Source organism: Carcharhinus amblyrhynchos, chromosome 11, assembly GCF_965287045.1.
Source record: "Carcharhinus amblyrhynchos chromosome 11, sCarAmb.v2.hapA, whole genome shotgun sequence".
Taxonomy (NCBI): Eukaryota; Metazoa; Chordata; class Chondrichthyes; order Carcharhiniformes; family Carcharhinidae; genus Carcharhinus; species Carcharhinus amblyrhynchos.
This window is the reverse complement of record NC_137334.1, coordinates 31,615,583-31,638,229: the sequence shown is the minus strand read 5'-3', so window position 1 is coordinate 31,638,229 and position 22,647 is coordinate 31,615,583. Positions and strand designations below refer to the sequence as shown.

Sequence of the window (22,647 nt, the reverse complement as noted above, 5' to 3'; positions counted from 1 at the left end):
TTGTTTACTCAGTGTACAGAATATGGAACTTTCTACCACAAGGGGTAATTGAGGTGAATGGCAGAGATAGTTTTAAGACTCAGTTTAGTAAGTACAGTAATGGAGGAGGGTGTAGAAGGATATTGCTACAAATTCCATTCATTATATCTGAATATCCCGGTAGATGTTGCCACGTTTTAAAGTGCAGCATGTTCTAGTCCTGATACTGGTGCTGGTTCTTTTGCCCAGTGACAAGGATGAGACCTACTGTGAGCATGTTGATAGCTTCCCAAATCAGTTCAAGGGTCAGTGATAGTTTAGGAGTCGGTCAGTTTTGCATTCTGAGAGAAGTGTCCCAGGTAGTGGACAGGATTGGGGACAGGGAAAGATCTGAAGAGATGTCCCAGAAAGAGGGACAAAGACAGGTCCAAAGAACATCCCAGGTCAGTGACAAAGTCAGGAGACAGAAACACATCCCAGTTAAGTTAAAGAAAGAACAGAGTCAGAGAAAATCTTCCAAGCAGCTAGTGTGCTGTGAGCTGTCTGTACAGCTAGAACTGGGGAGAAGGCCCAGGAGCTGTTTGGTCATTGAGTGTTGTGGAAAAAGTTAGGGTTAGCAGAAACCCAGGAGCCACCAATTGTGTGCATACCAGAAAGTGGAGGCAGCTGGAATGATCTCTCCGGTGTGAAAAATTGCTGAGGAATTGAGTGAAAGGAACCTGTGTATTTGCTCTGAATTCAAAATCAAGAATGAGCTTAGATTTCAGTTTTGGGTGTCTCGAGGAGAGATCCCAACTGAAGAACACATCTCTTGACTGCTCAGAAGTCTGACAGGAGTTGAATTAGCCTGAGCACGAAGTCTTGGTTGTGAAAATCTTCACTGAGGCTTTGTGTCTGTAAGGGTTGCTGGGATGAAGGGAATGATGTGATTTTGAATAATGTTTTGGTGCTGGCATTGAAATCTTTCCAATCCTTTTCTCTAACATTATATAGTTCACTTTTACAAAATAAATGTTGAATTCTTTGTTAAAAGTTCATCAGCAGACTCCTGTGAATCTGTTCAGTAACTGTCCTCCGCGGTTTGAACAAAAATAAGAGTTATGGTCTATCAAGCCTGGTTCCACTCGTGAGATCTGAATTGTCCAATATCAACATCAGCTGGGATTCTAACAATACGGAGGGTAGGAGGAGACCTGTGTTGAGTGTAAACACTGGCCTATGCTGGTAGGGCTGAATGATGCGTTCCTGTGGTGTGCATTGTCACATATAGAAATGGATGTCAGGAAGAATTAAGGGAGGTGACAGACTGCACAGTCAAAAAGGTGAATTTTGAGGGAGCTTTTTGAAAGAGGAAGGGAGAAAGATCTGGCAAGTGCATTCACCAAGTCGAAGGTGAGGTGGTAACTACAGATGAAGCATTGGGGGAGGATGCAAAGGAGGTCCAAAGAGGTAGGTAAATAATGGTTTTTGCCCCAGTGCTGCACACTCCATCCCCCTCTGCAGCCACTGTCCCTGGTTTAATCAAACTATTGACAAGGTCCACTTTTAATTTTATTCTGAACTGAACTTGCAATCTCGTATGCTCCCCAGCACCAAGGCCGCTTACTCTCACCTCTGTCCATTTTTATTCCTGCCTCAGCCCACCTACTGCTGAAGTTCTCATTCGTACCTTCATCGTCTCCAGCATCAACCAAATCATAGGTCTTCTGGCTAGAGCTAACCTAACCCCACCCATTCTATGGCAGCACAGTGGTTAGAACTGCAGCCTCAGCACCAAAGACGGGTTTTGATTCCTGGCTTGGGTCACTGTCTGTGCAGAATCTGCACATTCTCCCTGTGTCTGTGTGAGTTTCCTCTGGGAGCTCTGGTTTCCTCCCACAGTCCAAAAGGCGTGCTGGTTAGCTGCATTGACCTTGCTAAATTCTCCCTCAGTGTACCTGAAAATGCACTGCCTGAGAGTGTGGTGGAGGCAGACTCAAAAGAATGCAGGAAGGAATTGAAGTGTTATCTGAAACGGATGGAGATGCAGAGTTATGGGAAGAAGGCAGGAGCGAGGCACTAGGAGAACTGCAGCAATTCACCAAAAATCCTTAGACAGCACCTTCCAAACCCGTGATCACTTCCATCTAGAAGGACAAGGACAGCAGATACATTGGAACACTACACTTGCAAGTTCCCCTTCAAGCCACTCACCATCCTGACTTGGAAATATATTGCCGTTCCTTTGCAGTCACTGTGTCAAAATCCTGGAAATCCCTCCCTAATGGCATTGTGGGACAACACACAGCATCTGGACTGCAGCGATTCAAGAAGAAAGCTGACCACCACCTTCAAGGGCAAATAGGGATGAGCAATAAATTCTGGCCAGTCAGCGATGCCCATGTCCCACGAGTGAATAAAGAGAATTCATAGAGACAGCAAAGACATGAAGGACCAAATGGCTTCCTGTGCTGTAACAATTCTATGAATTGATGATTGCTGCATTGAAAGATGAGATGCCTATTCTTACGTGATATTGTTGGAAGAATAACACAAAGTAAAAGTCAAGAGGATTGTAATAAAGTCTTTTTTTCCAAAGACGTAATCATGCTCCATTAGATTTGAGAGAATTCTGCCTTTTGTATTTAATTCCTAGCATCAGTGCTCATTTTCACATTAGCCATCTGGTAGGTGGGATAGGGAAGTGGGGTGGATAAGATTTGTGTAAAGTAAGGAATAAATGACTATACTTGGCACATGAGTCTCTCTGCTTGGTACTTTCATCCATTATTAAGTGGTTTTTCATGGTGTAGAATGTCTTTCTTTTGAAGTTGTTAGTTTTGAGTGCTTAAGGGAAACTCTCGCACTAAAGGAGTTTATTTATGCATTGAGCACTCTTCCAATATCTATCTTGTGGCACTAATTTACTTTGCATCATTTCATCTGCAGAGTATGATTTCCACTTGTTGATAGCAGCTATTAACTGCTCTGAAGAGTTCATTACCAACCGTGTATCATTGACAAACTACTGCTGTCTGAAATACACAAGGAATGTAGAAAAGTCGACAGCGGGGTTATTCAATTCTGAGAGTTTCTGAAAAGTAGGCTTTTGCCAACAATTAAGGAGGAGGTTTTTGTGTTAATGAGCATCCTACACTGAGAAGCAAATTGATATTGAAAGTGGTTGGTTCTGACAAGTGACACAAATCTTGTGGCTCTTCATTGTATTAAACCTGCAGTATCATATTCATATTTCAAAATGTAATGCTCACCCACCAGTTATTTTCAGACAGGTGCCAATTTCAGATAAGTGAATCAAGATGCGCACATTTCCAAATGGACAGAATTATGCTAGATTGGGGCGGGGAGTGGGTGGGTGCGGAGGAGAAATAAGGGCAACAGAGAAATCAGAGTGAAATAATCACAGCACCATTCAGTATTGTTGTGACTTGATAGTTCTATGTTGTTAAAAAGTTTTCTCTATATATTTTCCTGTTTTAATTTGTATTTTGAACTTGAAATTAATGAAACAAGTTGAATGCAATGCCAGGAGTTGAAAATACAAGGATGCTGTACTTCAGCTTTGATCAGCAGGAGTTAAATTAAGGAGAAATATTCAAATAACTGAGAACACATTCCCTGACCCTAGTTGAATACGATGCAAATGCATGGTTTGTGTGTCATTCATCAGCTTCAACAGCTTTTAGCATTAGTTTACTTCTTGGTGCAGGGGAGTTGGTGGCATAGTGGCATTGTCACTGGACTAGTAATCCAGAGTAATGCTGTAGGGACCTGGGTTCAAATCCTACCCCGACAGATAGTGAAATTTGAATTCAATAAAAAATCTGGAATTAAAATTTAATGATGACCATGAAGCCATTGTCATTTGTCATAAAAACCCATCTAATGTCCCTTTAGGGAAAGACACCAGCCATCTTTACCTGGTCCGGCCTAAATGTGATTCCAGATCCACAGCAATGTGGTTGATACTCAAATACCCCCAGGGATGGGCAATAAATGTTGACCCAGCCAGCGATGCCCACATCCCATGAATGAATAAAACAAAGAATGCTCATTGACACAAAAAGAAACTGGCCCTTCAATTTTGGATACAATAAAGGCATGGCTTCTGAAGCTCTTATACATTGGAAGGATAGACAAAGCTCTTCTTTCACAAACTTAGAGCTTTATAGAGTCATCGAGGTTTACAGGAAACAGGTCCTTCAGCCCAACTTGTCAATGTTGCCCAGTTTTTACCATTTGGCTATTCCCAATTGCCCATGTTTGGCCCATATCCCTCTATATCAATCTTACCCATGTAACTGTCTAAATGCTTTTTAAAAGACAAAATTGTACGCGCCTCTACTACTACCTCTGACTTTGAATTGAGAAAGGAAAGTGGAGAGGGATTGGAGTACACCAGTACATCCAATATTGCCCTCCTGGCTTATACCATTCAACTTTTGTTTGCTATTCTTTTAAAAGAAGGGAATGAGACAGTCTAACTGATGCATGTAACAATATGTGGTCACTCCTTCAATGCCAGCCAGTCAAAACAAAGCGGTCCATTAGTTGCAGACTGATTTCCTTGTTGCTATCACATCCCCTGCTTCATTTAATGGTAATCTTGTCCATTTGGAAATGTGTGTATCGCTGTTCACTTCTTGGCTTTATTTGAATGGATATTAACTGGAGATTGTGTTTTATATTTTGAAATGTTTGAAGAGGAATGTAGGTTTCATAGATAGAAGAGCATGTGATTGATATCACTTGTCACAAGACTGAAGAAGAGGAGTGGCAGTGCTTGTCTAAAACCTTGTATCCTGTTGCACTATTTATAAATTTCCTTGTCATAAACATGTTACAAAATGGAAGTGGAACAGAGCTGCTTTTCATTGGCACAATGCAACCTTTTCAAAAGATTTTTTTCAACTACACCTCCAGGCCAAATGTTCAGAATAGCATCAACTTTGTTAAAATGATCTGCTGATTATGGTGTGACCTGTCTGCCTGTCTAGTAGTTTATCTTTTCTAATCACTGTAGTCCTGTTTGCTGCAGACTCTCTTTTTTTGAAAACTTTTCCCTCTAATTTACTCAAAAATCTAATCCAAACCCAGACTGACAGTCTATAAAGAGTTTTGAAGTAAGTAGCTAATGCTTGGCTGTTGTCATGTCTGGGGTGGAGATGGCCATTCAGCTTCCATGAAGCTTATGTTTTTTCCCTTGTGCAGCCACCAATGTAACTGTAGCCTAGATAGAAATGATGAGTTGTGAAATACATTCTTGTTGGCTTGAATGAATTACCTCCATGAATTGGGGTGAGATTAAATTAGTTTTTTAGATGTGGGAATCAAAGGTTGCATAAATTTCAAGGGCAGTGCTTTAAATTCTTGTCCTTATTTTTGTTTGAAAGTGAGAGGATTTTATAATAAGATTGGCAGGACAATAAGGGAAACTTTCGGTCAAAAAGTAAAGGTTTTGCTTAAGGTACAACCAAAAATTAGTAGTCAAAGGCTTTGCGTTTTATTAGCGTAATGCATTCTTGGGTCTGTTTATAAATTCATATAAATTACTTACCCATTTTTTGCATTTAGTGTGCCCACTTGGGGCAGCATGGTGGCACAGTGGGTAGCACTCCTGCCTCATAATGCCAGGGACCCAGGTTTGATTTCAGCTTTGGGTGTAGTTTGCACATTCTCCCTGTGTCTGAGTGGGTTTCTTCTGGATGCTTCAGTCTCCTCCCACAGTCCAAAAATGCGTAGGTTAGATGAGTTGGTCAAGTTGAATTGTACCTTAGAGTCCAAAAATATGTAGGTTAGGGTGATTAGTCAAGGTAAACGTGTGGGGTTACCGAGATAGGGCAGGAGAGAGGGTCTGGGTAAGATACTCTGCAATGTTGGTGCAGGCTCAGTGGGCCGATTGGCCGCTTTGTGCACTGAAGGAATTTTATGATAAATATTCATTACGAGTTGAACCCGCGTCGAACGTTTTTTACTGTAATCCAATGTAAAAGTTTGCTTTCAAACCCAAACAATCTCTAATTCCCCTTGAATCAAAACCTGAACTTGCCTGCAAAGTAGTCTGTAATTATGGGTAGCTGGATGAATAATGGCATACACGAAACAAACAGTGTGAATAAACATAACATAACTAATTCCTAATCCCTCCTCTGAAATTGACTGAAAATAATATTTTAACCAACCTAGGAGTTGGACTGAAAATTGCAAATCATTTTTTTTTTAAATCAAGGAAAAGATACAAAACAGAAAGAAAATGGATTAATTAAATGAATGAATATAGTACTTTAAATCTGATTTAAAGCAAAAGTTCTGATTCGTCAGTAATTTTCAGAACCTTAAACCATATAGCCATGAACATAAACTCTTCAGTACAAGAAAGATGAGTTTGTTTATCTCCAGCCCATAGAACACAAGAGCAGAAATGCAACTGTATATCAAATCTACTGACAAAAAGCAAAATTCTGTGCGTTCTGAAATAGAAAGAGAAAATGATGGAAGCACTCAGTGGAGAGTGAAGCAATGTTTCAAGCTGGTGGCTTTAAATCTACTGACTTGAGTAGAAACTTATTTGTCCTTTCATCCTGTGATAAAATATGATGCTCACTGCTCAGTTAATCAAAGCTGGGCAGCTCATGTTGCAGTGAAAGGCACCAACATCAAGCCAGATTTTTCACCAAGAATGAGCTGTGGCTCAAAACCTTGACTAAGATAATGGGTTGGATTTTCGGGCAGTTGTGGAGACTCTGGGGATCTTTAAAAATGGTGAGCGGGACCCAGCTCCAAAAGTCCTGCCCCTACCTTGTATTTCCGTCAGTTCTTATTTTTGCTGGTATGTCGGGGTGGTGGGGGGGGGGGGAAGGCAGGGTGAGTCTTGTGGGGAAAGTGGAGGAAACCAGGCCATGGTTTCCATGGTTACCATGGAAAACATGTGACTCCCACATGTTGGAAACCGAAAATTAGCAGGGTAATTTAAATTTGGGGTTGAGTACAAACAGATCCTGTTTTCGGTGGAGTGAGGACATTGTTCCAGAATATAGGAGTTATGGATCTTTAGAGAGGGTGCAAATACTCGTGAAAGGGTGATGAGGTCTCTAGAACTGGTAATCTTTTTAAATGATCAGCCCTTTACAGAGTAAGACATACCTGCCTATGTCTGAGAGTGGGAAATAATTTTTTTGGGGGGAGCCATTGGGGGTGTGAACAGCATACCTTGGCATGTATAGGCATGTGTGCGCTCATGCAGAGGTGGTGTGAGATGGAACTTTGAACAAAACAACTGAGGTTACAGAGAACACGACACTTTGCCAAATCCGAGGGGGATTAACAGAGTAAATAGGAGAGGTTATGGAAATAGGGCCTGGGTGGGATTGTGGTCGGTGCAGACTCAGTGGGCTGAATGGTCTCCTTCTCCATTGCAGGGATTCTATGATCTGGGTTGGGGGATGGAGGACACAGCTGGTTCTCACACCCACATGTTCTTTTTCCTCCCCGGCACTTTTACCCAAGGGCAGGTGCGGCGAGCTGGGAAATGTCTAGACTTGAGCTACATATCTCAGGAGCAAACAACAGGTCTAATGCACCCATCTTCCAAGACAAAGCTGAACTGCTGGTCTGGGAGACGGGGTTTGGGGAAACTGCAAATAACGTGCACAACCCCTTTTTAGGCACTTTGTCCAGAAGAGCATTATTAGAAATTTCTACCATAGGGAACTTAGCGTCTACTATCATTTCTTATACAGTAGGGCTGGCTTGATAGGTCTGCTTAAATAATCACATTATTTTTGCCGACAAGCACTCAGTACTGAGATGAGTCATTTCCTTTTGGGAACTACAGCTGGCCTTTGTGAAGTGTTCCCAGAAATATTTTCCCACCAGCCAGACATGGAAGACACTTTTAACCTTGTTACAGTACTAACAAGCTATAAATTCTGTAGTTAATCTAAGGTGTAAATGTACATGATTAACATGAAATCGATCCTTTTGTTTTGGCACGTAGCTATGGGTGATGTAGGAATCAGGTAATTTAACAAAACCTATGCTCCTGGGTGGTAAAATATAGATTTGTACTCCTGAGTGAGTTTGTCATTGAAATTATCAACAGGAGGTGTGTTACCCAAGCACTGTTCAATCATTACTAGGTCAAAGTCAAAACAAATGTGTGAAATGATCATTACAGTTTCGTATAGAATTATCAAGGAATCTAACTGTTACAATTTGAACTTCTTCCCAAGGCTTGTGTTCCTGGCAAAAAATCATTTTTCCATTAGCAGTCCTGTGTTTCCCAGGAACCAAAATTGAACTCTTGTGTGCGGCATAAATGGATAGATGCCAGTCCATTAACAATTACCTTTTCTTATGGGCAAAGCACCACGGTCCATGTGGACCCACATAGCCTCTCCCATATTATCCAGGGGACAGTAAATAATACGTTATCCAATTGTTATTTTCAGGATAACCTAGCTGAATTTATTTAGGAGTGAGATAATTACACAGAACCAGAAACGAATGGCAGCAGCAACAAATGTGTATTGTAATACTTAAATTGACATATAAACTGTTTGTTCACAATAAATAGTCCTGTATCTTAAGGATTTCTTAAAGTAACTTCTGAATTGAGTCATTGGTAAATCTTGGAATAGCAAAAGGTCCCTCTCAGTCCCTATTCCATATCATTGAATCCCTACAGTACAGAAAGAGGCCATTTGGCCCATCAAGTCTGCACCAACCACAATCCCACCCAGGCCCTACTGTCATATCCCTACATATTTACCCACTAATCTCTCTAACCAATTCATCTCAGGGCACTAAGGGCAATTTTTAGCATGGCCAATTAACCTAACTCGCACATCTTTGGACTCTGGGAGGAAACTGGAGCACCTGGAGGAAACCCACGCAGATACGAAGAGCATGTGCAAACTCCACACAGACAGTGACCCAAGCTGGGAATCGAACCCAGGTCCCTGGAGCTGTGAAGTAGCTGTGCTAACCACTGTGCTACCATGCCACCCACGTGTGTCACATGTGAAAACTGACAGTCGGAATGGGAGACTGAAAATCATGCAAATACTTGCTAGCATCTTCCAGTCTCTGATTTGGAATGAAACCCCTTTTGAAGAGCAAACTCTGAGTTGTTAGACAGTAGGGATTGTTAGAGGTCAGAGGACTATCTTCATTTTTATGTATTGCCCAGTGGAAACTCTCATTTTAATGTACACATCAGTTAACTAATGAAACCGTGCAGCAATGTTACCAAAAGTGGACACTGAAAGGCGATATTATAAGTGAGATCTCACTGGTCAGCTTTTGTAATATTGTTTAAACCCTCCTATCTGCCACTTTAAGGACTTTACCCCAGTCACAACAAGCAAATCTACAGAGTACTAGATTGGATTAAGGATTGGCTGACTGACAGAAAGCAGAGGCTTGAGATAAATGGGTCCTTCTCCAGCTGGCAAAATGTAACCAGTGGGGTGCCGCAGGGGTCAGTCCTCAGACCTCAACTGTTTACAATCTGCATAAATGACCTGCAAGCAGTGTTAGAGTGTAACATAGCAACATTTGTGGATGATACTAAAATAGGTGGAAAAGCAGGCAGCGAAGGGGAGATAAATATTTTACAGACGGATATACATAAGCTAAGAGAATGGACCAAAATTTGGCAAATGGAGTTTAATTTGGATAAGTGTGAGATTATTCATCTTGACCAAAAGAATAGAAAGGCAAACTATTACCCAAATAGAAAGCAGATTCTAAATGTCTGGGCAGAAGGATCTGGGTGTCTTTGTTCATGAATCGCAGAAAGTTGGTATGTAGGTACAGCAAGTAATAAAAGGCAAATGGAGTGTTAGCATTTATTGCAAAGGGACTGGAGTATAAAAGTAGAGAAGTATTATTGCAATTGTATAGGGTGTTGGTGAGACCACATCTGGAGTATTGTGTCCAATTTTGTCTCCTTATTTGAGGAAGGATGTGGTGGCATTGAAGGCAGTTCAGAGGAGATTCAACAAATCGATTCTTGTGATGAAAGGGTTGACTTTTGAGGAGAGATTAAACAGTTTGCTGGAGTTCAGAAGGATAAAAGAGGATCTGATCGAGATGTATAAAATTTTAAAAGGGGTTGATAGAGTAGGCCAGATGTTTCCCCTTGTGGGGCAATCTAGAACAAGAAGTCATAGGTGTAGGTGAGAGGCGAGGTGACAGTGGTTAGCACTGCTGTCTGACAGCGCCAGGGACTCGGGTTTGATTCCCAGCTTAGGCCACTGTGTGAGTTTGCACGTTCTCCCCGTGTGTGTCCCCGGCACCCAAACAGGTGCCGGACTGTGGTGACTAGGGGAATTTCACAGTGACTTCATTGCAGTGTTAATGTAAGCCTTACTTGTGACTAACTTTACTTTTACTTTACTTTTAAAACTGAGATGAGGAGGAACAACTACTCACAGAGCATGGTGAATTTGTAAAACTTGCTGCACCATAACATGGTGGAGTATGAATCATTACATGGTTTCAATAATATATCTCTGATTAAAAAGCAGGTTAAAGGGAAATAGGGAACAGGTAGAGAGGTGGATTTGAGACCAGGGAGGGATCAACCATGATCTGAATGAATAGCAGGAACAGGCTCGAAGGGCTGAATTGCCTACTTATGCTCCAAATTCTGTTCCTTAAATTGGATTCAATTTTAAAATGCAATATTCTGGACTATCAGATATATTAAATCATATAAATAAACCGTCCTGTTTGAGGGTATCTGAACTCTGCTTCTGTTGCAACTGATTTAATACCAGTATTTTGGAGTTTGAAATATATTGCATAAAGGGTAAGCGATCCATCAGCCATGCATGGAACAAATAGGAAATAAGAGTTGATGTGCTGTACATATCCATTCAGTATGTGAAAGAGAAAAAAAATTAGTGGTAAATGTGTAACAGTTCCTCTGAATGATTACAAGAGGTCACATCCAACATGCTAGCCTTCCTTCCTTTTTCAAATGCTGAATGTGCATTCCTAACACATTTTGTTTCAACCCTGACTTGGAGCATTTTTATTTGGTCTCTTCCCCACGCATGTTCCAATAGCTTAGGCTGGGTCTGTTTTATATCTTATAATTGTCGAGAAAATTGATGTTTTGGAACTCTGTGCTACTAAACAAGCTAAAGCAAGTGTCTGGTGTGGTTGGTAACAATTGCTCTCTATCAGTCAAACTGCAATAAAATAGGTTGAATTTTCCTACACTGGGTGCTGACACCAGCAATGTCAGATGAAGGGCATTTGAGCAAAACAGCTTTTGTTGGCGTTCCACCCCCATTCCCACTGTGGGAGACTGATATGCGTCAGGGCAAACTCCCAATTCTGTCATTTTGCTTTTTGAACTCACCTTCCTTCCATGAGTACAAACATAACTAAGAAAAATAACACCAGGCCCTTGGTGGGATTGTGGTTGGTGCAGGCGCGATGGGTCAAATGGCCTCCTTCTGCACTGTATGGATTCTAGGATTTTATTCTAATTAGTTTGGATCTCATAGCCTCCATTTTATGGTGGGACCAATTTCAGAGACCTGTGTCCAAAAAAAACCTGAAAAAATGTCTAACCTGAAATGGGTAGGGCCATTTTTCAGGATTCCTTGCAATTGCGTCAGGCAGATATTTAGTCCTCTTGTAAATATATATTCCTATTTCATGTCCCTTTACAAGAATAGGATATCACGGAGCAGATAGTGGACTTGTTCCTCTCTGATTTGGAGTTTGCATGTTCTCCCTGTGTCTGTGTGGGTTTCCTCTGGGTGCGCCAGTTTCCTCCCACAGCCCAAACATGAGCAGGTTAGATGGATTGGCCGTGCTACATTGCCCCTTAGTGTTCCAGAATGTGTAGGTTAGGGGGATTAGCAGGATAAATACGTGGGGTTACAGGGATAGGGCCTGGGCGATGTCCTCGTTCTGCACTGTAGGGATTCTGTGATTGACTTATGATTTCACTCCCCTCCACAGCCTACTGCTGAGCTTCCACGTGCTAAATTAGATTGGATGCCATGTTGTGCGAGAATAGTTATGCCTACTTTCTGATCTGATGGCTGATAATCAGATATGATGTATAAAGGACGTGTTCTGTATTTTCCCATTATTTTTAAATATAAGTCAGATGTATCGGATTGATTGAATTTAGTGAAAAAAAGGTAACCTTACTAACAGAACTTTTCTATGTATTTAATCCTTCCAGAGGCCAGTAAATTGGTAATGTCCTATGTTGCTGCTGTTTGTGGCAAGGGAGCAGAGGTCAATCAAGTGAAGGAGCAGCTACTGCAGTCAAACCCTGTGCTTGAGGGTAAGTTTTAGAATATTTAGTATGTCATCTCACCATTTAATTGGGGTAGTGCTGTTTTGTGTGCTAAATTTAAAACCATTCTAATAAGATGTTAAAGCCCAAATTTATTTTGCTATTTACCTCCATTTTTTAAGGTGGCGCGCGTCTGACTGGCCTTGTGGCGCGCGTCTGACTGGCCTTGTGGCGCGCATCTGACTGACTGACCTTGTTGGGGTTAATGCACAGTAAAGATCCTGAAGTGTCATTGGACTAAAGCTGAAGTCCATGCAATGAGAAACCAGCCAGCATCATGTGGCACCTGAGACAGCTTCCCTGAGATTTTTGTGTTGTCCCCCATGGATAATGATTATTCAGAAGTCTGGTACATCAATTAGGCTAGTTTGTGATGGGAAGTGATCAATTGGCAAACAAAGTTCACTGGATAATAATCTGGAGGATCCTAACCATAACTTAAAGAAAAGTTGTTTGTCTCGCTTCCAGAGACTGGAGTGGGAATGCTGATTTAAAACACTATTGCTATGTGAAGTGTAATAAACATTAATGCTTAAACATTTCTCTTGTGTTGCCTGGCTGTTACCGAACTTGGGTCAACATAGTTAATTGTATTGTAGAAAGATAGCAATGCAGCGCGCGGTGTACTCGGTGACTGTGTAACTGAAAGAGCACTGGTTTGTGTACGGATGAAATGCTCATCCAGATCCTCAAGTAGAAATATTTATCTTTGTGGCTCATCTGTTTTTATTTGTGGGCCTAAATTGTCGAAGAATATGAGGTGCATTTCCTGCTGATAAAATAGAGAAGGATTGAATTTATTTTTTTAATCGAAGCAAAGAATTCTAGTTAATACCTTCTTCTTCCTTGTTCTTGTTCCCACCAGCCTTTGGAAATGCCAAAACAATGAGGAACGACAATTCTTCCAGATTCGTAAGTATTTTGTTTGGCACTTCAGAATTGCTGCTATTGGCTTTTATATTAGAAAACTACAATTTGATCATGTTTAAATTTTAGAAAAAGTTTCTCTTTCTCATCAAAAGATTGAGCAGAAATTGAACCTTCAAACTAAAACTTGGATATGCATCGTGCATCATTCTGCTACGAGAGGTGGTGTTTATAAAACTGCAAGCCTGTGTCACATCATGTCACATTGTCCACTTCTTCATGTCTTGGTTACTTTGGCTTGTGCTATGTGAAAATTCCTTGCAAACTTTGATGGCATTGTTTTCAATGTAACACTGCTGCTTTCGTGAAAACCTGGGATCAAACATCAGCCTTTGTTATCTGTTGCCTCCTGGGGGTTTGTCAGACAGTCTGTTACCAATCTGTGGCTTTGTCATAAGCTTCCCTGAGCGATAAGGGGCTGAGTCAAAGGTTAAGAGGCAAAAGTTACCAAGTTACTGCACTGTCACAGCATCTCTGAGAGACCCTGCAGTGAAATATGAACCTCTTTCAAATTACACGGACACCTGTAAGCGGAGGTTAAAATCTTGCCCATTATTTCTGAAGTAATTTTTTTGTTCAAGAGAAAATGACCTCATTATGGAATGAAAAAGCACAGCTTAAGATATTGTTAACCATATTTGGAAGGAAACTGTCAATGATAATACATTTCTTCGTCTTCCATTGAGGCACTAGTTGTAGTTTACTTAATTGTCGCTCTTACATCAATTTCGTAACACGTTTCAACGCAATGTTTCAATTTCACAGGGAAAGTATATGGATATTGAGTTTGACTTCAAAGGTGACCCCCTTGGTGGCGTTATCAGCAACTGTAAGTATTGCACATTGGCAAATAGAATGATTTAGAAAGGCCTGTTTCTGAGCTGTAATTTTCTATGGTTCTATGGTTAAACGTATTTGCTACGCAGACAGACTGTTGTTTGCCCAGGGCAGGCAGCACTGTAGAACATTACCTGCATGATTTCCTTAATGGTGTCAATGCAGAATACTGCACAGGTAGTGGGCTGGAGTCCTGTCTGTACCTGGGAGTCAAGGTATGTCTGTGCAGCTAGAATCAGCACTATGGGAACTAATACTTTGTTAAGCATTTGTGGTAGTTTTAAACGGACGGAATTTGGGTGCTGTGAGTTGCAGAGTTTTGATTTACACTGGAAAACTTTTAAAGTACTGATCACTCCTATATTTGTTTTGGGAATCTAGCTCACACTGATAGGTATCACTATCACTGAAGGAAGGATTTATTTTATTTCTCCAATTCTCTTCCCTGTTGTACAGTATCTACCCTGAAACTTGAAGTGGTTTGGATAGATTTCAGTTACGCAATGGATGATTGCTGATTTGATTGTGTGAATGTTGTTGTACTTTGTTCTGTGATGTCGACTGTTACTTTGGTAAAATATATTAAAAAACTTACTGTGACATACCTAGCTTAATTCCAGTCCAAGGTTACCTATTTGGCAATCCCTTCCTATTATCCTTGGCTTCCAGAGGTGGTACGTTCTTGAGGCAGAGATTTAGCAAGAAGAATTTAAATGGTTCCATGAAGCCTTGCATCCAAGCTCTGGTATAATTAGAGAACGGTAGTCATTCTGTGTGTTTGTGTGTGCCTTTTATATGCTCTGTTTGAGACCAGAGCTCTCCACTCACCTGACGAAGGGCAAACCCTGAAAGTTTATGTGTTTACTATAAAATAAACTCGTTGGACTTTAACCTGGTGTTGTGAGACTTCTTACCATAATTAGAAAATTATAGTAACACAGCACAGAAACAGGCCCTTTGGCCCAAGTTGTTGTCAAAGTGACCACAGTCCTTAATTTTGATGTCTTTGGGTCTTTCTAACCCACTGTTAGAAATGTCAGCAAGAGAAACCTTTCAGCTGCCTGTAACTCTAAACATTTCTTCAGGATGCCAAACCTGTTGTCTCTCTTTTTTTCCTGTAACAGCAGCATGAAAAAACTCCCTGATCCCACCAGACTGCTGCCTTCCTAAATAACATGGTGTGATTGATGACAACCTTCTGTCCATCCATGCCCGTGTCTGGAACGCAATGGCCTATGTGAGCACAGGAAGGTTCTCTTTTATTGATGAACATTAAAGTCTGAGAGTGCTAACACCGTATTATGCTGACCAATATTTTGTTTTGTGTCTTATCTATGGAAGGTCAAATGTGGAAATAGGAAGGTATGAAAATGGCAGCAGGAATGTCAAGCCTGCCCATAATCATTATGTAGGGAGGACTGTGATTAGACTACGGGCTCTCTCCAGCCCCTAAACAGTCATGTGAACTCCCAAAACAGATAAAAATCCAGAGGTGAAAGACCCCAGAGCCAATAAGGCAGAAAAAAAACTCTGAGGCAGTCATAAAGGTATTTTCCAATCAGAACCAACCCAGGAGATCACACTGACTATGCGTACAGAACCTGTTAATTCACTTTTGCTTCTGCCTCAGCCAAAACCTGGTCCGGCTCTCTTGTGAAGGAGTGCAGGGAGTCAGCACACATGGTGGAAGAAACACATTTCAGAGGCTCATCCATCAGTTTAGCTGATATCATTGTGCACCTTGCTGGAGGTGCAGCAACAGTAGCCACATTCTCCTTTGTATAGTTGACCATGTATGATCAGAGATCTGGCTCCTCACCAGGCCTTGCAATGCATTTTTCCTGAGTGCAAGTGAATTCTGTAAGTTATCTTACTCTGAATGTAGATTTCTTTCCAAAAAAGATGGTGAGTGGTCAGTATTTTTAGCCATTGGAACAGGAGTATTCTTCCTCTGACACCATATCTGCTTCCCTCCCTGCAATGATCATGTATCTTGTGCTACTTCTCATCTACATTTTTGAGGGTTTATACTCATGCTTGACAAGGGTTCTGGGAGCTGTGTAGATTGTTATAAGGTGCTGACCTTGAGGATTATTGGGTGTGACCTTGTGGTGTTCATCCAGACTTAGAAAAGCAAAAGAGGAATTTAGTTTGCTCTTTAATTAAAATGTTGTTTTTGGAGGAGAAGGTATGTGTCGTAAGTGAGGGGGAAGGTGAATTCTGCAGTAATTTACCTGAAACAATTTAATTAAAGCAGCACAGGAAGAGTTTTATCCTCAAAAAAAAGGTTTGATTTGAATTATTTGGATTAAGAATGTGACTGTATGCAATAAATGCCACAAATATAGATATGCAGACAATTGTTACATTGCTTTATAACAATAACTTGTATTAATCTAGCATCTTTAACATTATAAAATGCCCCAAAACACTCTGAAGTTTAGTGCTTGCCAATGTATCAATGGGGTGAACTTGACTGGGGACAGGGAATGGACTGTGTATTCCTTATTTTGCCCTTCCCCTGTAAAATAACCGAGTTACTAATTTTTCTTTTGTGATAATGCACTGGAAATGGCCTCAAAAAGCTGAGACTGGAGGGCTACCACCCCACGGTGATTTAAATTGAGATAGATTGACAAATCTGATTGGCTGGCAGTTAAGTGGTAGTGACTGCTAATGGGAGCACTTGGGAGCCCTGAAAAGAATATGGATGTTGGACTTGAAGGTAAATCCTGGGGGTTTTTGGTCAGGATAGGATCTGCGATCCCATTGAAGGGGGATGTGAGGGATTAGGAAGTTGAGTTCTCGAGACTAGGGGTGAAGAGTCACAAAAGTGGGGTATCATCTTGCCAATGTGCTCTCAGTGGCACAGGGAGCACCCCAACTTCTTTCCATCTTTTAGCCCAAGCTGTAGTACAGCAATGAACTGATAACCTTTGTTCTGCCTTCCCAAACCCCACACATTATTGCAGTGGAGGCGGAACAAAACCCTTAATGGTCATTAATGGCCCAGGTAAGGGCCTTAATAGGTCAAAGGGCAGGTGGAATGCCTGACACCTCACCCACATACATGGGTTCGGAATCAGTTTTATTTTACATGCCCCCTCACCTTCTAATACGGGCTGTAAAATTCCCCTCAATGATTTAGTGTAGGGAAGGGAGGATGTTGGTATCATTTGGTAACTACTGCATCTCTTTTACCCCTGGAAGATGCTAACTGAGCCGGTGTTCTTTATTGTATGGGCCTAGCCAGAACCTGGCCTTCCCTCTCCCTCTCCCTCCTCCCAGCCCCATCTCTTTCTGTCCTCGTCTCTCTCTCTCCCTCTCTCTCTGCCGCTGCCGCCGCCGCCCCCACCCCACCCGCCTGTTTATCATCTCAGGACTGCTTCTACTGGAGTACTGGAGTTTTGAATGCTACTTATCTCACTGGAGAATGTTTTTCTTTAGATATCCCACACGTAAGTTCTTACTGGTAAAATATATGTTGTGTTTTGATGAATAGGACATGTTATTTTCTGTGGATAGAACCCAAATGTTTTCATGTCATTGAGTTCTGTGGTTCCCAGTGCCCAGTTTGAATGAGCAGTAAACTCACGTCCAGAACATATTGTGCTGACTGGGCATTCTGAGTTCAATTAAGTGAAGAGATGTTTTCGGCAGATATAACCAGCATAATTGGGAGGCATTTATAAGTTAGATCAGCTTCAAGGTTAAACACAGTACGTGATGTGATTGTCTTAGATAATAATATTGCAGTGATGAGACTTTATGGTGCCTGTTTTCAGTTATACCGTTGTACCTATGCTAGCATGTTCACACACTGCATGTACTGTGTTGGATTTTTACTGTATAGAAATTCATGAAGCTGTTTAGAACAACTCCTGAAATCCTCTAATTGTAACAGGTGTTTAAGAACACACGTTTGATTGTAACCTGCTGAGAACAGTCTAGACTAGTACAGTCTGTAATCATTCCATTCATATCAGGTAACTAGCCCTTAATTAGTGTGTCTGTTACGCTGACGTCCTGTTTGAATTGGGTTTTTTTTGGTTTATGATACCTTGGGGAACATTTTTGCTGAACTTGTTTCAGTGTCAAAAGATTCCCAACGTACAATCCGTTTGTTTTAAAAGGAAGTTCAATGTTATACCATAAAACGCTGGCAGTCACAGAAGAACTCCATTCGGCCCATTCTCCTTGTGCAGGCTGTTTGAGCTATCTGATTAGCCCCACTCTCTTGCAAAGACCCAATAAGTTGATGTTGTTTAGCAGTCAGTTTTTGTCATTGTGTGTGGTCCCTTTACATTTGTTTCCATGCACGAGCATGAGTTAGCATGGAATGAGGCTTACACAGCAGTTTAGCAGCAATATTCCTCCCCTCAGCTTTTCCCATTGATGTCATTTTTGTCCTCACGCCAAATATTTATTCAAATCCCTTTTTCAAAGTCATTATTGAAATTGCCTCCATCACCCTTTTAGTCAGTTTCAGGTCATCATAATCCACTACCAAGTTGTTTTAATTCCTCAGCAGCACTGGTTCTTTTACCTTGCATTGGTGCTTCTTGTGATACCTTTGGCAAACTCTGCCCTACCCTTCTCTGCTCTAAGGAGAACACCCACAGCTTCTCCATCCTCTCCACAGAACTGAAGTTCCTCATCACTGGTACTGTTCCAGGAAATTACCTTCACACCCTTTCGAATCCCTTGACATCATTCCCAAAGTACAGTGTCTAGAATTGCAAAGCCATACTCCAATTGTGGTCTAACTATCATTTTATAAAAATTTACTCAAAAACCAAGCAATGATATGTACAGCTGGGGCAGAATGAAGAGCATCAACCCACTACTTTCACAGCTCGAGTTAAAAGGTGGGTAGAAAGTGGGGGGGGGGGGGGAGGCATCCCATTCTCCTTGCCCCCTTCACCCTCTCCAAGGTAGTAACCTCCAACCTTCTGCTTTCTGTTAGCCTCCACAACCTGACACTACCCCTTTCCTTCCCCTTGCTCGGGTCCCTGGTCCCACCCTGACAGAATTCCTGGACTAAATCCAGCATCCATGATCATTACACGACCTTATGTAGAAAAAAGTAGTTTCATGACTCCGTTCACACAGGGAATGGGCTGGGTGATGGTGGGTATGGGCAGAGGTGGGGAGTACAAAATTGGGCAGGATAGCTGAGGATGCCAAATCCTTTGTCTTCCCCTTCTGCTGGTATTTTACAGTTGATACTGTGTGTTTGCACAGGGGCAATAAACCTTGGGAGTACTTGCCACTTTGGATGTTGATATGCCAAAATAGAGAAAGTTGTGTATTTGTGAGATTTGAATGCATGGCTGCTCCGATATCCAAGATATGATAGTGTTCATGTAGGTGATTCATGTATTAAACATTTTTCAAATCCCACTCTCCAAACACAAAGTTTACATTGGTAATTTAGCTATTTGGTGCGGTTTCTGCAGCAGACAGTCAACTTTAACCATGCAGAAATGTTAATGTTGAATGGTAAGGAGGAGGTTGCTGTGACTCCCAGTTAGTGTTTTTTTAATGTGGTGGTAGCTTCTGTGGGCTGGAGGTTATACTGGATTCTTTCCCAGGCCATTGCCTGGTTTTGATGTAGTCATGACATTTAGGTGGCCTGGTGGAAGATAGCCTCTCTAAACTTTGGAGAATTTAAAAATGGGTTTTAGCCGTTCCAGAGTTTTTTTGTGAGAAGTGTATTTTGTTTCAGTTAGACAATGCTGTGTGTTTGTGCTTTGCATTCACAGGCTGCACTGGTGTTAGGCAAATGTTGACATGGGAGAGAGCTAACTTTGACTGTTTGAGGAAGGAGTGGGTTGGTTGTAAGGCAGTTTCTATCTGAGACTGTTTTTGCTAGTTTTGATTTTGATGTGTTGCGTTCAGACGTGAATTTTCAAAGAAAGGGTTTATTGACTCCATATCCTCTCTAGCACAAAAACTGCTGACTTCCACATCTACACCATCAGCTGCAAAACTCACCCATGTGTTTGTTACCTTTAGGCTTAACTATTTTGGTGTTTGCAAGGCCATTCTTCATAAACTAGTGCTTTTTCCCCTTGTGTTCTAAACCCAAACCAAATCTCACTCAGCCATTTCTCTTGTGTGAGTTGGACCTTGATTAGTTCCTGGGCCAGCAATACCTCCATTATAAAACTCTCACCTTTATTTTTAAAATCCTCCACGTCTCAGCTCTCCTCATCTCTGGAAACATCTGCAACCCTCCAAAAACTCGTCCCTCTTCCAACTCTGGCCTCGCTCGGTAAGAACATAAGAAATAGGAGCAGGAGTAGGCCATCTAGCCCTTCCAGCCTGCCCCACCATTCAATAAGATCATGGCTGATCTGAAGGCGAATGGAATGTTGGCCTTATAACAGTCTGTAGTCTGCACCTGCAGACTGGGTTTTTGCGACCCGTGCACAAGGACCTCCAGGTCCCTCTGCACTGTAGCATGCAGCAGCTTTTCGCCTTTTGAATAATAATCCCTCCTACTATTATTTCTGCCAAACACGTGCTAACATTATACTCCATCTGCCAGGTCCTCGCCCACTCACTCAGCCTATCCAGATCTCTCTGCAGACTGTCCACACCCTCCACACAATTTGCTTTTCCACTCATCTTTGTGTCATCAGCAAATTTCGTCACCCTACACTCAGCCCCCTCCTCCACATCATCTATATAAATGGGAAACAGTTGAGGCCCCAGCACCGATCCCTGCGGCACTCCACTAGTCACCATCCGCCAACTAGAATAGCACCCATTGATACCAACTCTCTGCTTCCTATTAGACAACCAATCCTCTATCCGTGCTAAAGCCAATCCTCTATCCAATTCTCTAACTGTGCTTTCAGCCGTTCAGGCTCTTAGCTATGTACATAGTCTGGCTTTAATTGCTGAATGGCAAAGTATTCCAAATTTGTATATCTGGAAAAATTAAGTAAAGATTGTAGTAATTTTGTGCATAGAATTAAGAAGGCGCAATTAGTAGAAGCTGGGCTGACCGGAGCTTCATTCAAAGCTGAACTCGTTGTTTGTATGTTTACGTTGAGCTGAGGTAGCTGTTTACTCCGAATATGCTTTTTGATGAGCTTTTTCATACAATACAACTAAAAGTGCTGGCGGATAATGTGAGTGTGCAAGCAGAAAAACACAATGCTATTGGCTGCCATGTAATGGTGTCAACCCAGCAATTTTGGTCAGCTCCAATTGAAGGGATTTTGGCCAATTCTGTGTGACTGAGTTGAATAGCAGGAAGCCCCTTGCTTGTTATCACATTTGATCTCTCTGAGAATAAGGCAGAATGTTCTATCAGCTGTTCTGCAGTAAACCTGAAATGCTAATAACTACAAGTTCATGGGTGGATTGTGGGTGGCATGGTGGTTAGCACTGCTGCCTCACAGTGCCAAGAACCTGGTTCAATTGCTGGCTTGGTCAGTGCAGTGTCTCCACATGGGTTTTCTCCAGGTGCTCTGGTTTCCTCCCTACAGTCTGAAAGATGTGCTGGTTAGGTGCATTGGCCATGCTAAATTCTCCCTCAGTGTACCTGGACAGGCACAAGAGTGTGGGGACTCGGGGATTTTCACACTAACTTCATTGCAGTGTTAATGGAAACCTACTTGTGATATTAATAAATAAGTTCATCCATTGAGCAGCTGAGCCATGAAGACCAGAAGGAACCAAGGGTGGTCTCAGCCAGGGTGGCAGTTGGTGGCTTTGGTGTTTAGGGAGGGTAAAATTGGCCATTCTTGCTGGGTTCTACTGCATTCAGTGCATCAGATGGGGTTTGGGGTGGGCTCAGCTGTGATCCTCCTCCTATCATTTGAAAAGAGAGTTTGTGTAACAGCTGCCATGGCCTCATGAAGTCATTTGTATTCATGGATAATTCAGTAAAATGTAGTCACTGTATGTCCAAGTGCAGCAATCACACGGCTCCACCACACAAGCTATATAGAGATAATATAGCTGTTAATATGCTTTGGTGGCTTTTGATTGTGGAATTGACAGATAATTCATTTGTTACTACTCCTCAGTGGGAAGGTTGTGGTTTCACACTGGGTACTTGAGCATGTAATTGATTCTGAGACTTTGGTTCGGTCATGAGCTGCTGTCTTTTGGATGAGAAATTGATCCCTGTTCTCTCAGGTGGGTATAAAATATCAAATGGAATAATTTTGAAGAAGCGCCTGGAAGTGGTCTCCTGACCAGTATTTATCCCGCAGCCAGCATTTCTAAGAGAGCTGATCCGCTCCTGATCACGTTGCACAAACTGACTGTTGTGTTCATTAGATGGCAAACCGGGTCGACACTTCAAAACAGATGCTTTGGCTGTTAAGTGCTTGGTGAGGGCCCTGTGGTCATGCTATCCTTTCTTCCACGAGTGTTGAACAGGAAAATGAGGGGAGGATGTTTGCTCTTCATTTGGGTGCAACCTGAGCAGGAAGATATTGTCCCAGGATAATGCCGCATCTCAGAGGCAGCACCTCCAACAATACAATGCTCTCCTAGTGCTGTACTGAAGTGTCAACCTGGAGGATGTGCTGAAAGTCTTGGAGTGAGAC

The 22,647-nt window shown here is 41.9% G+C and overlaps 1 protein-coding gene across 3 annotated transcripts in view; it reads left to right on the top strand.

The window, feature by feature from the left end:
• myo1b (myosin IB) overlaps window positions 1–22,647 on the top strand; it is a 272,073-nt gene that overhangs the window by 122,360 nt on the left and 127,066 nt on the right. For all 3 annotated transcript variants that reach the window (XM_080198810.1, XM_080198808.1, XM_080198809.1), the window contains exons 5-7: window positions 12,194–12,298; window positions 13,176–13,222; window positions 14,003–14,066. In XM_080198810.1, coding sequence (XP_080054936.1) covers window positions 12,194–12,298; window positions 13,176–13,222; window positions 14,003–14,066 — 216 coding nt within the window. The remainder of the gene's footprint in view (window positions 1–12,193; window positions 12,299–13,175; window positions 13,223–14,002; window positions 14,067–22,647) is intronic.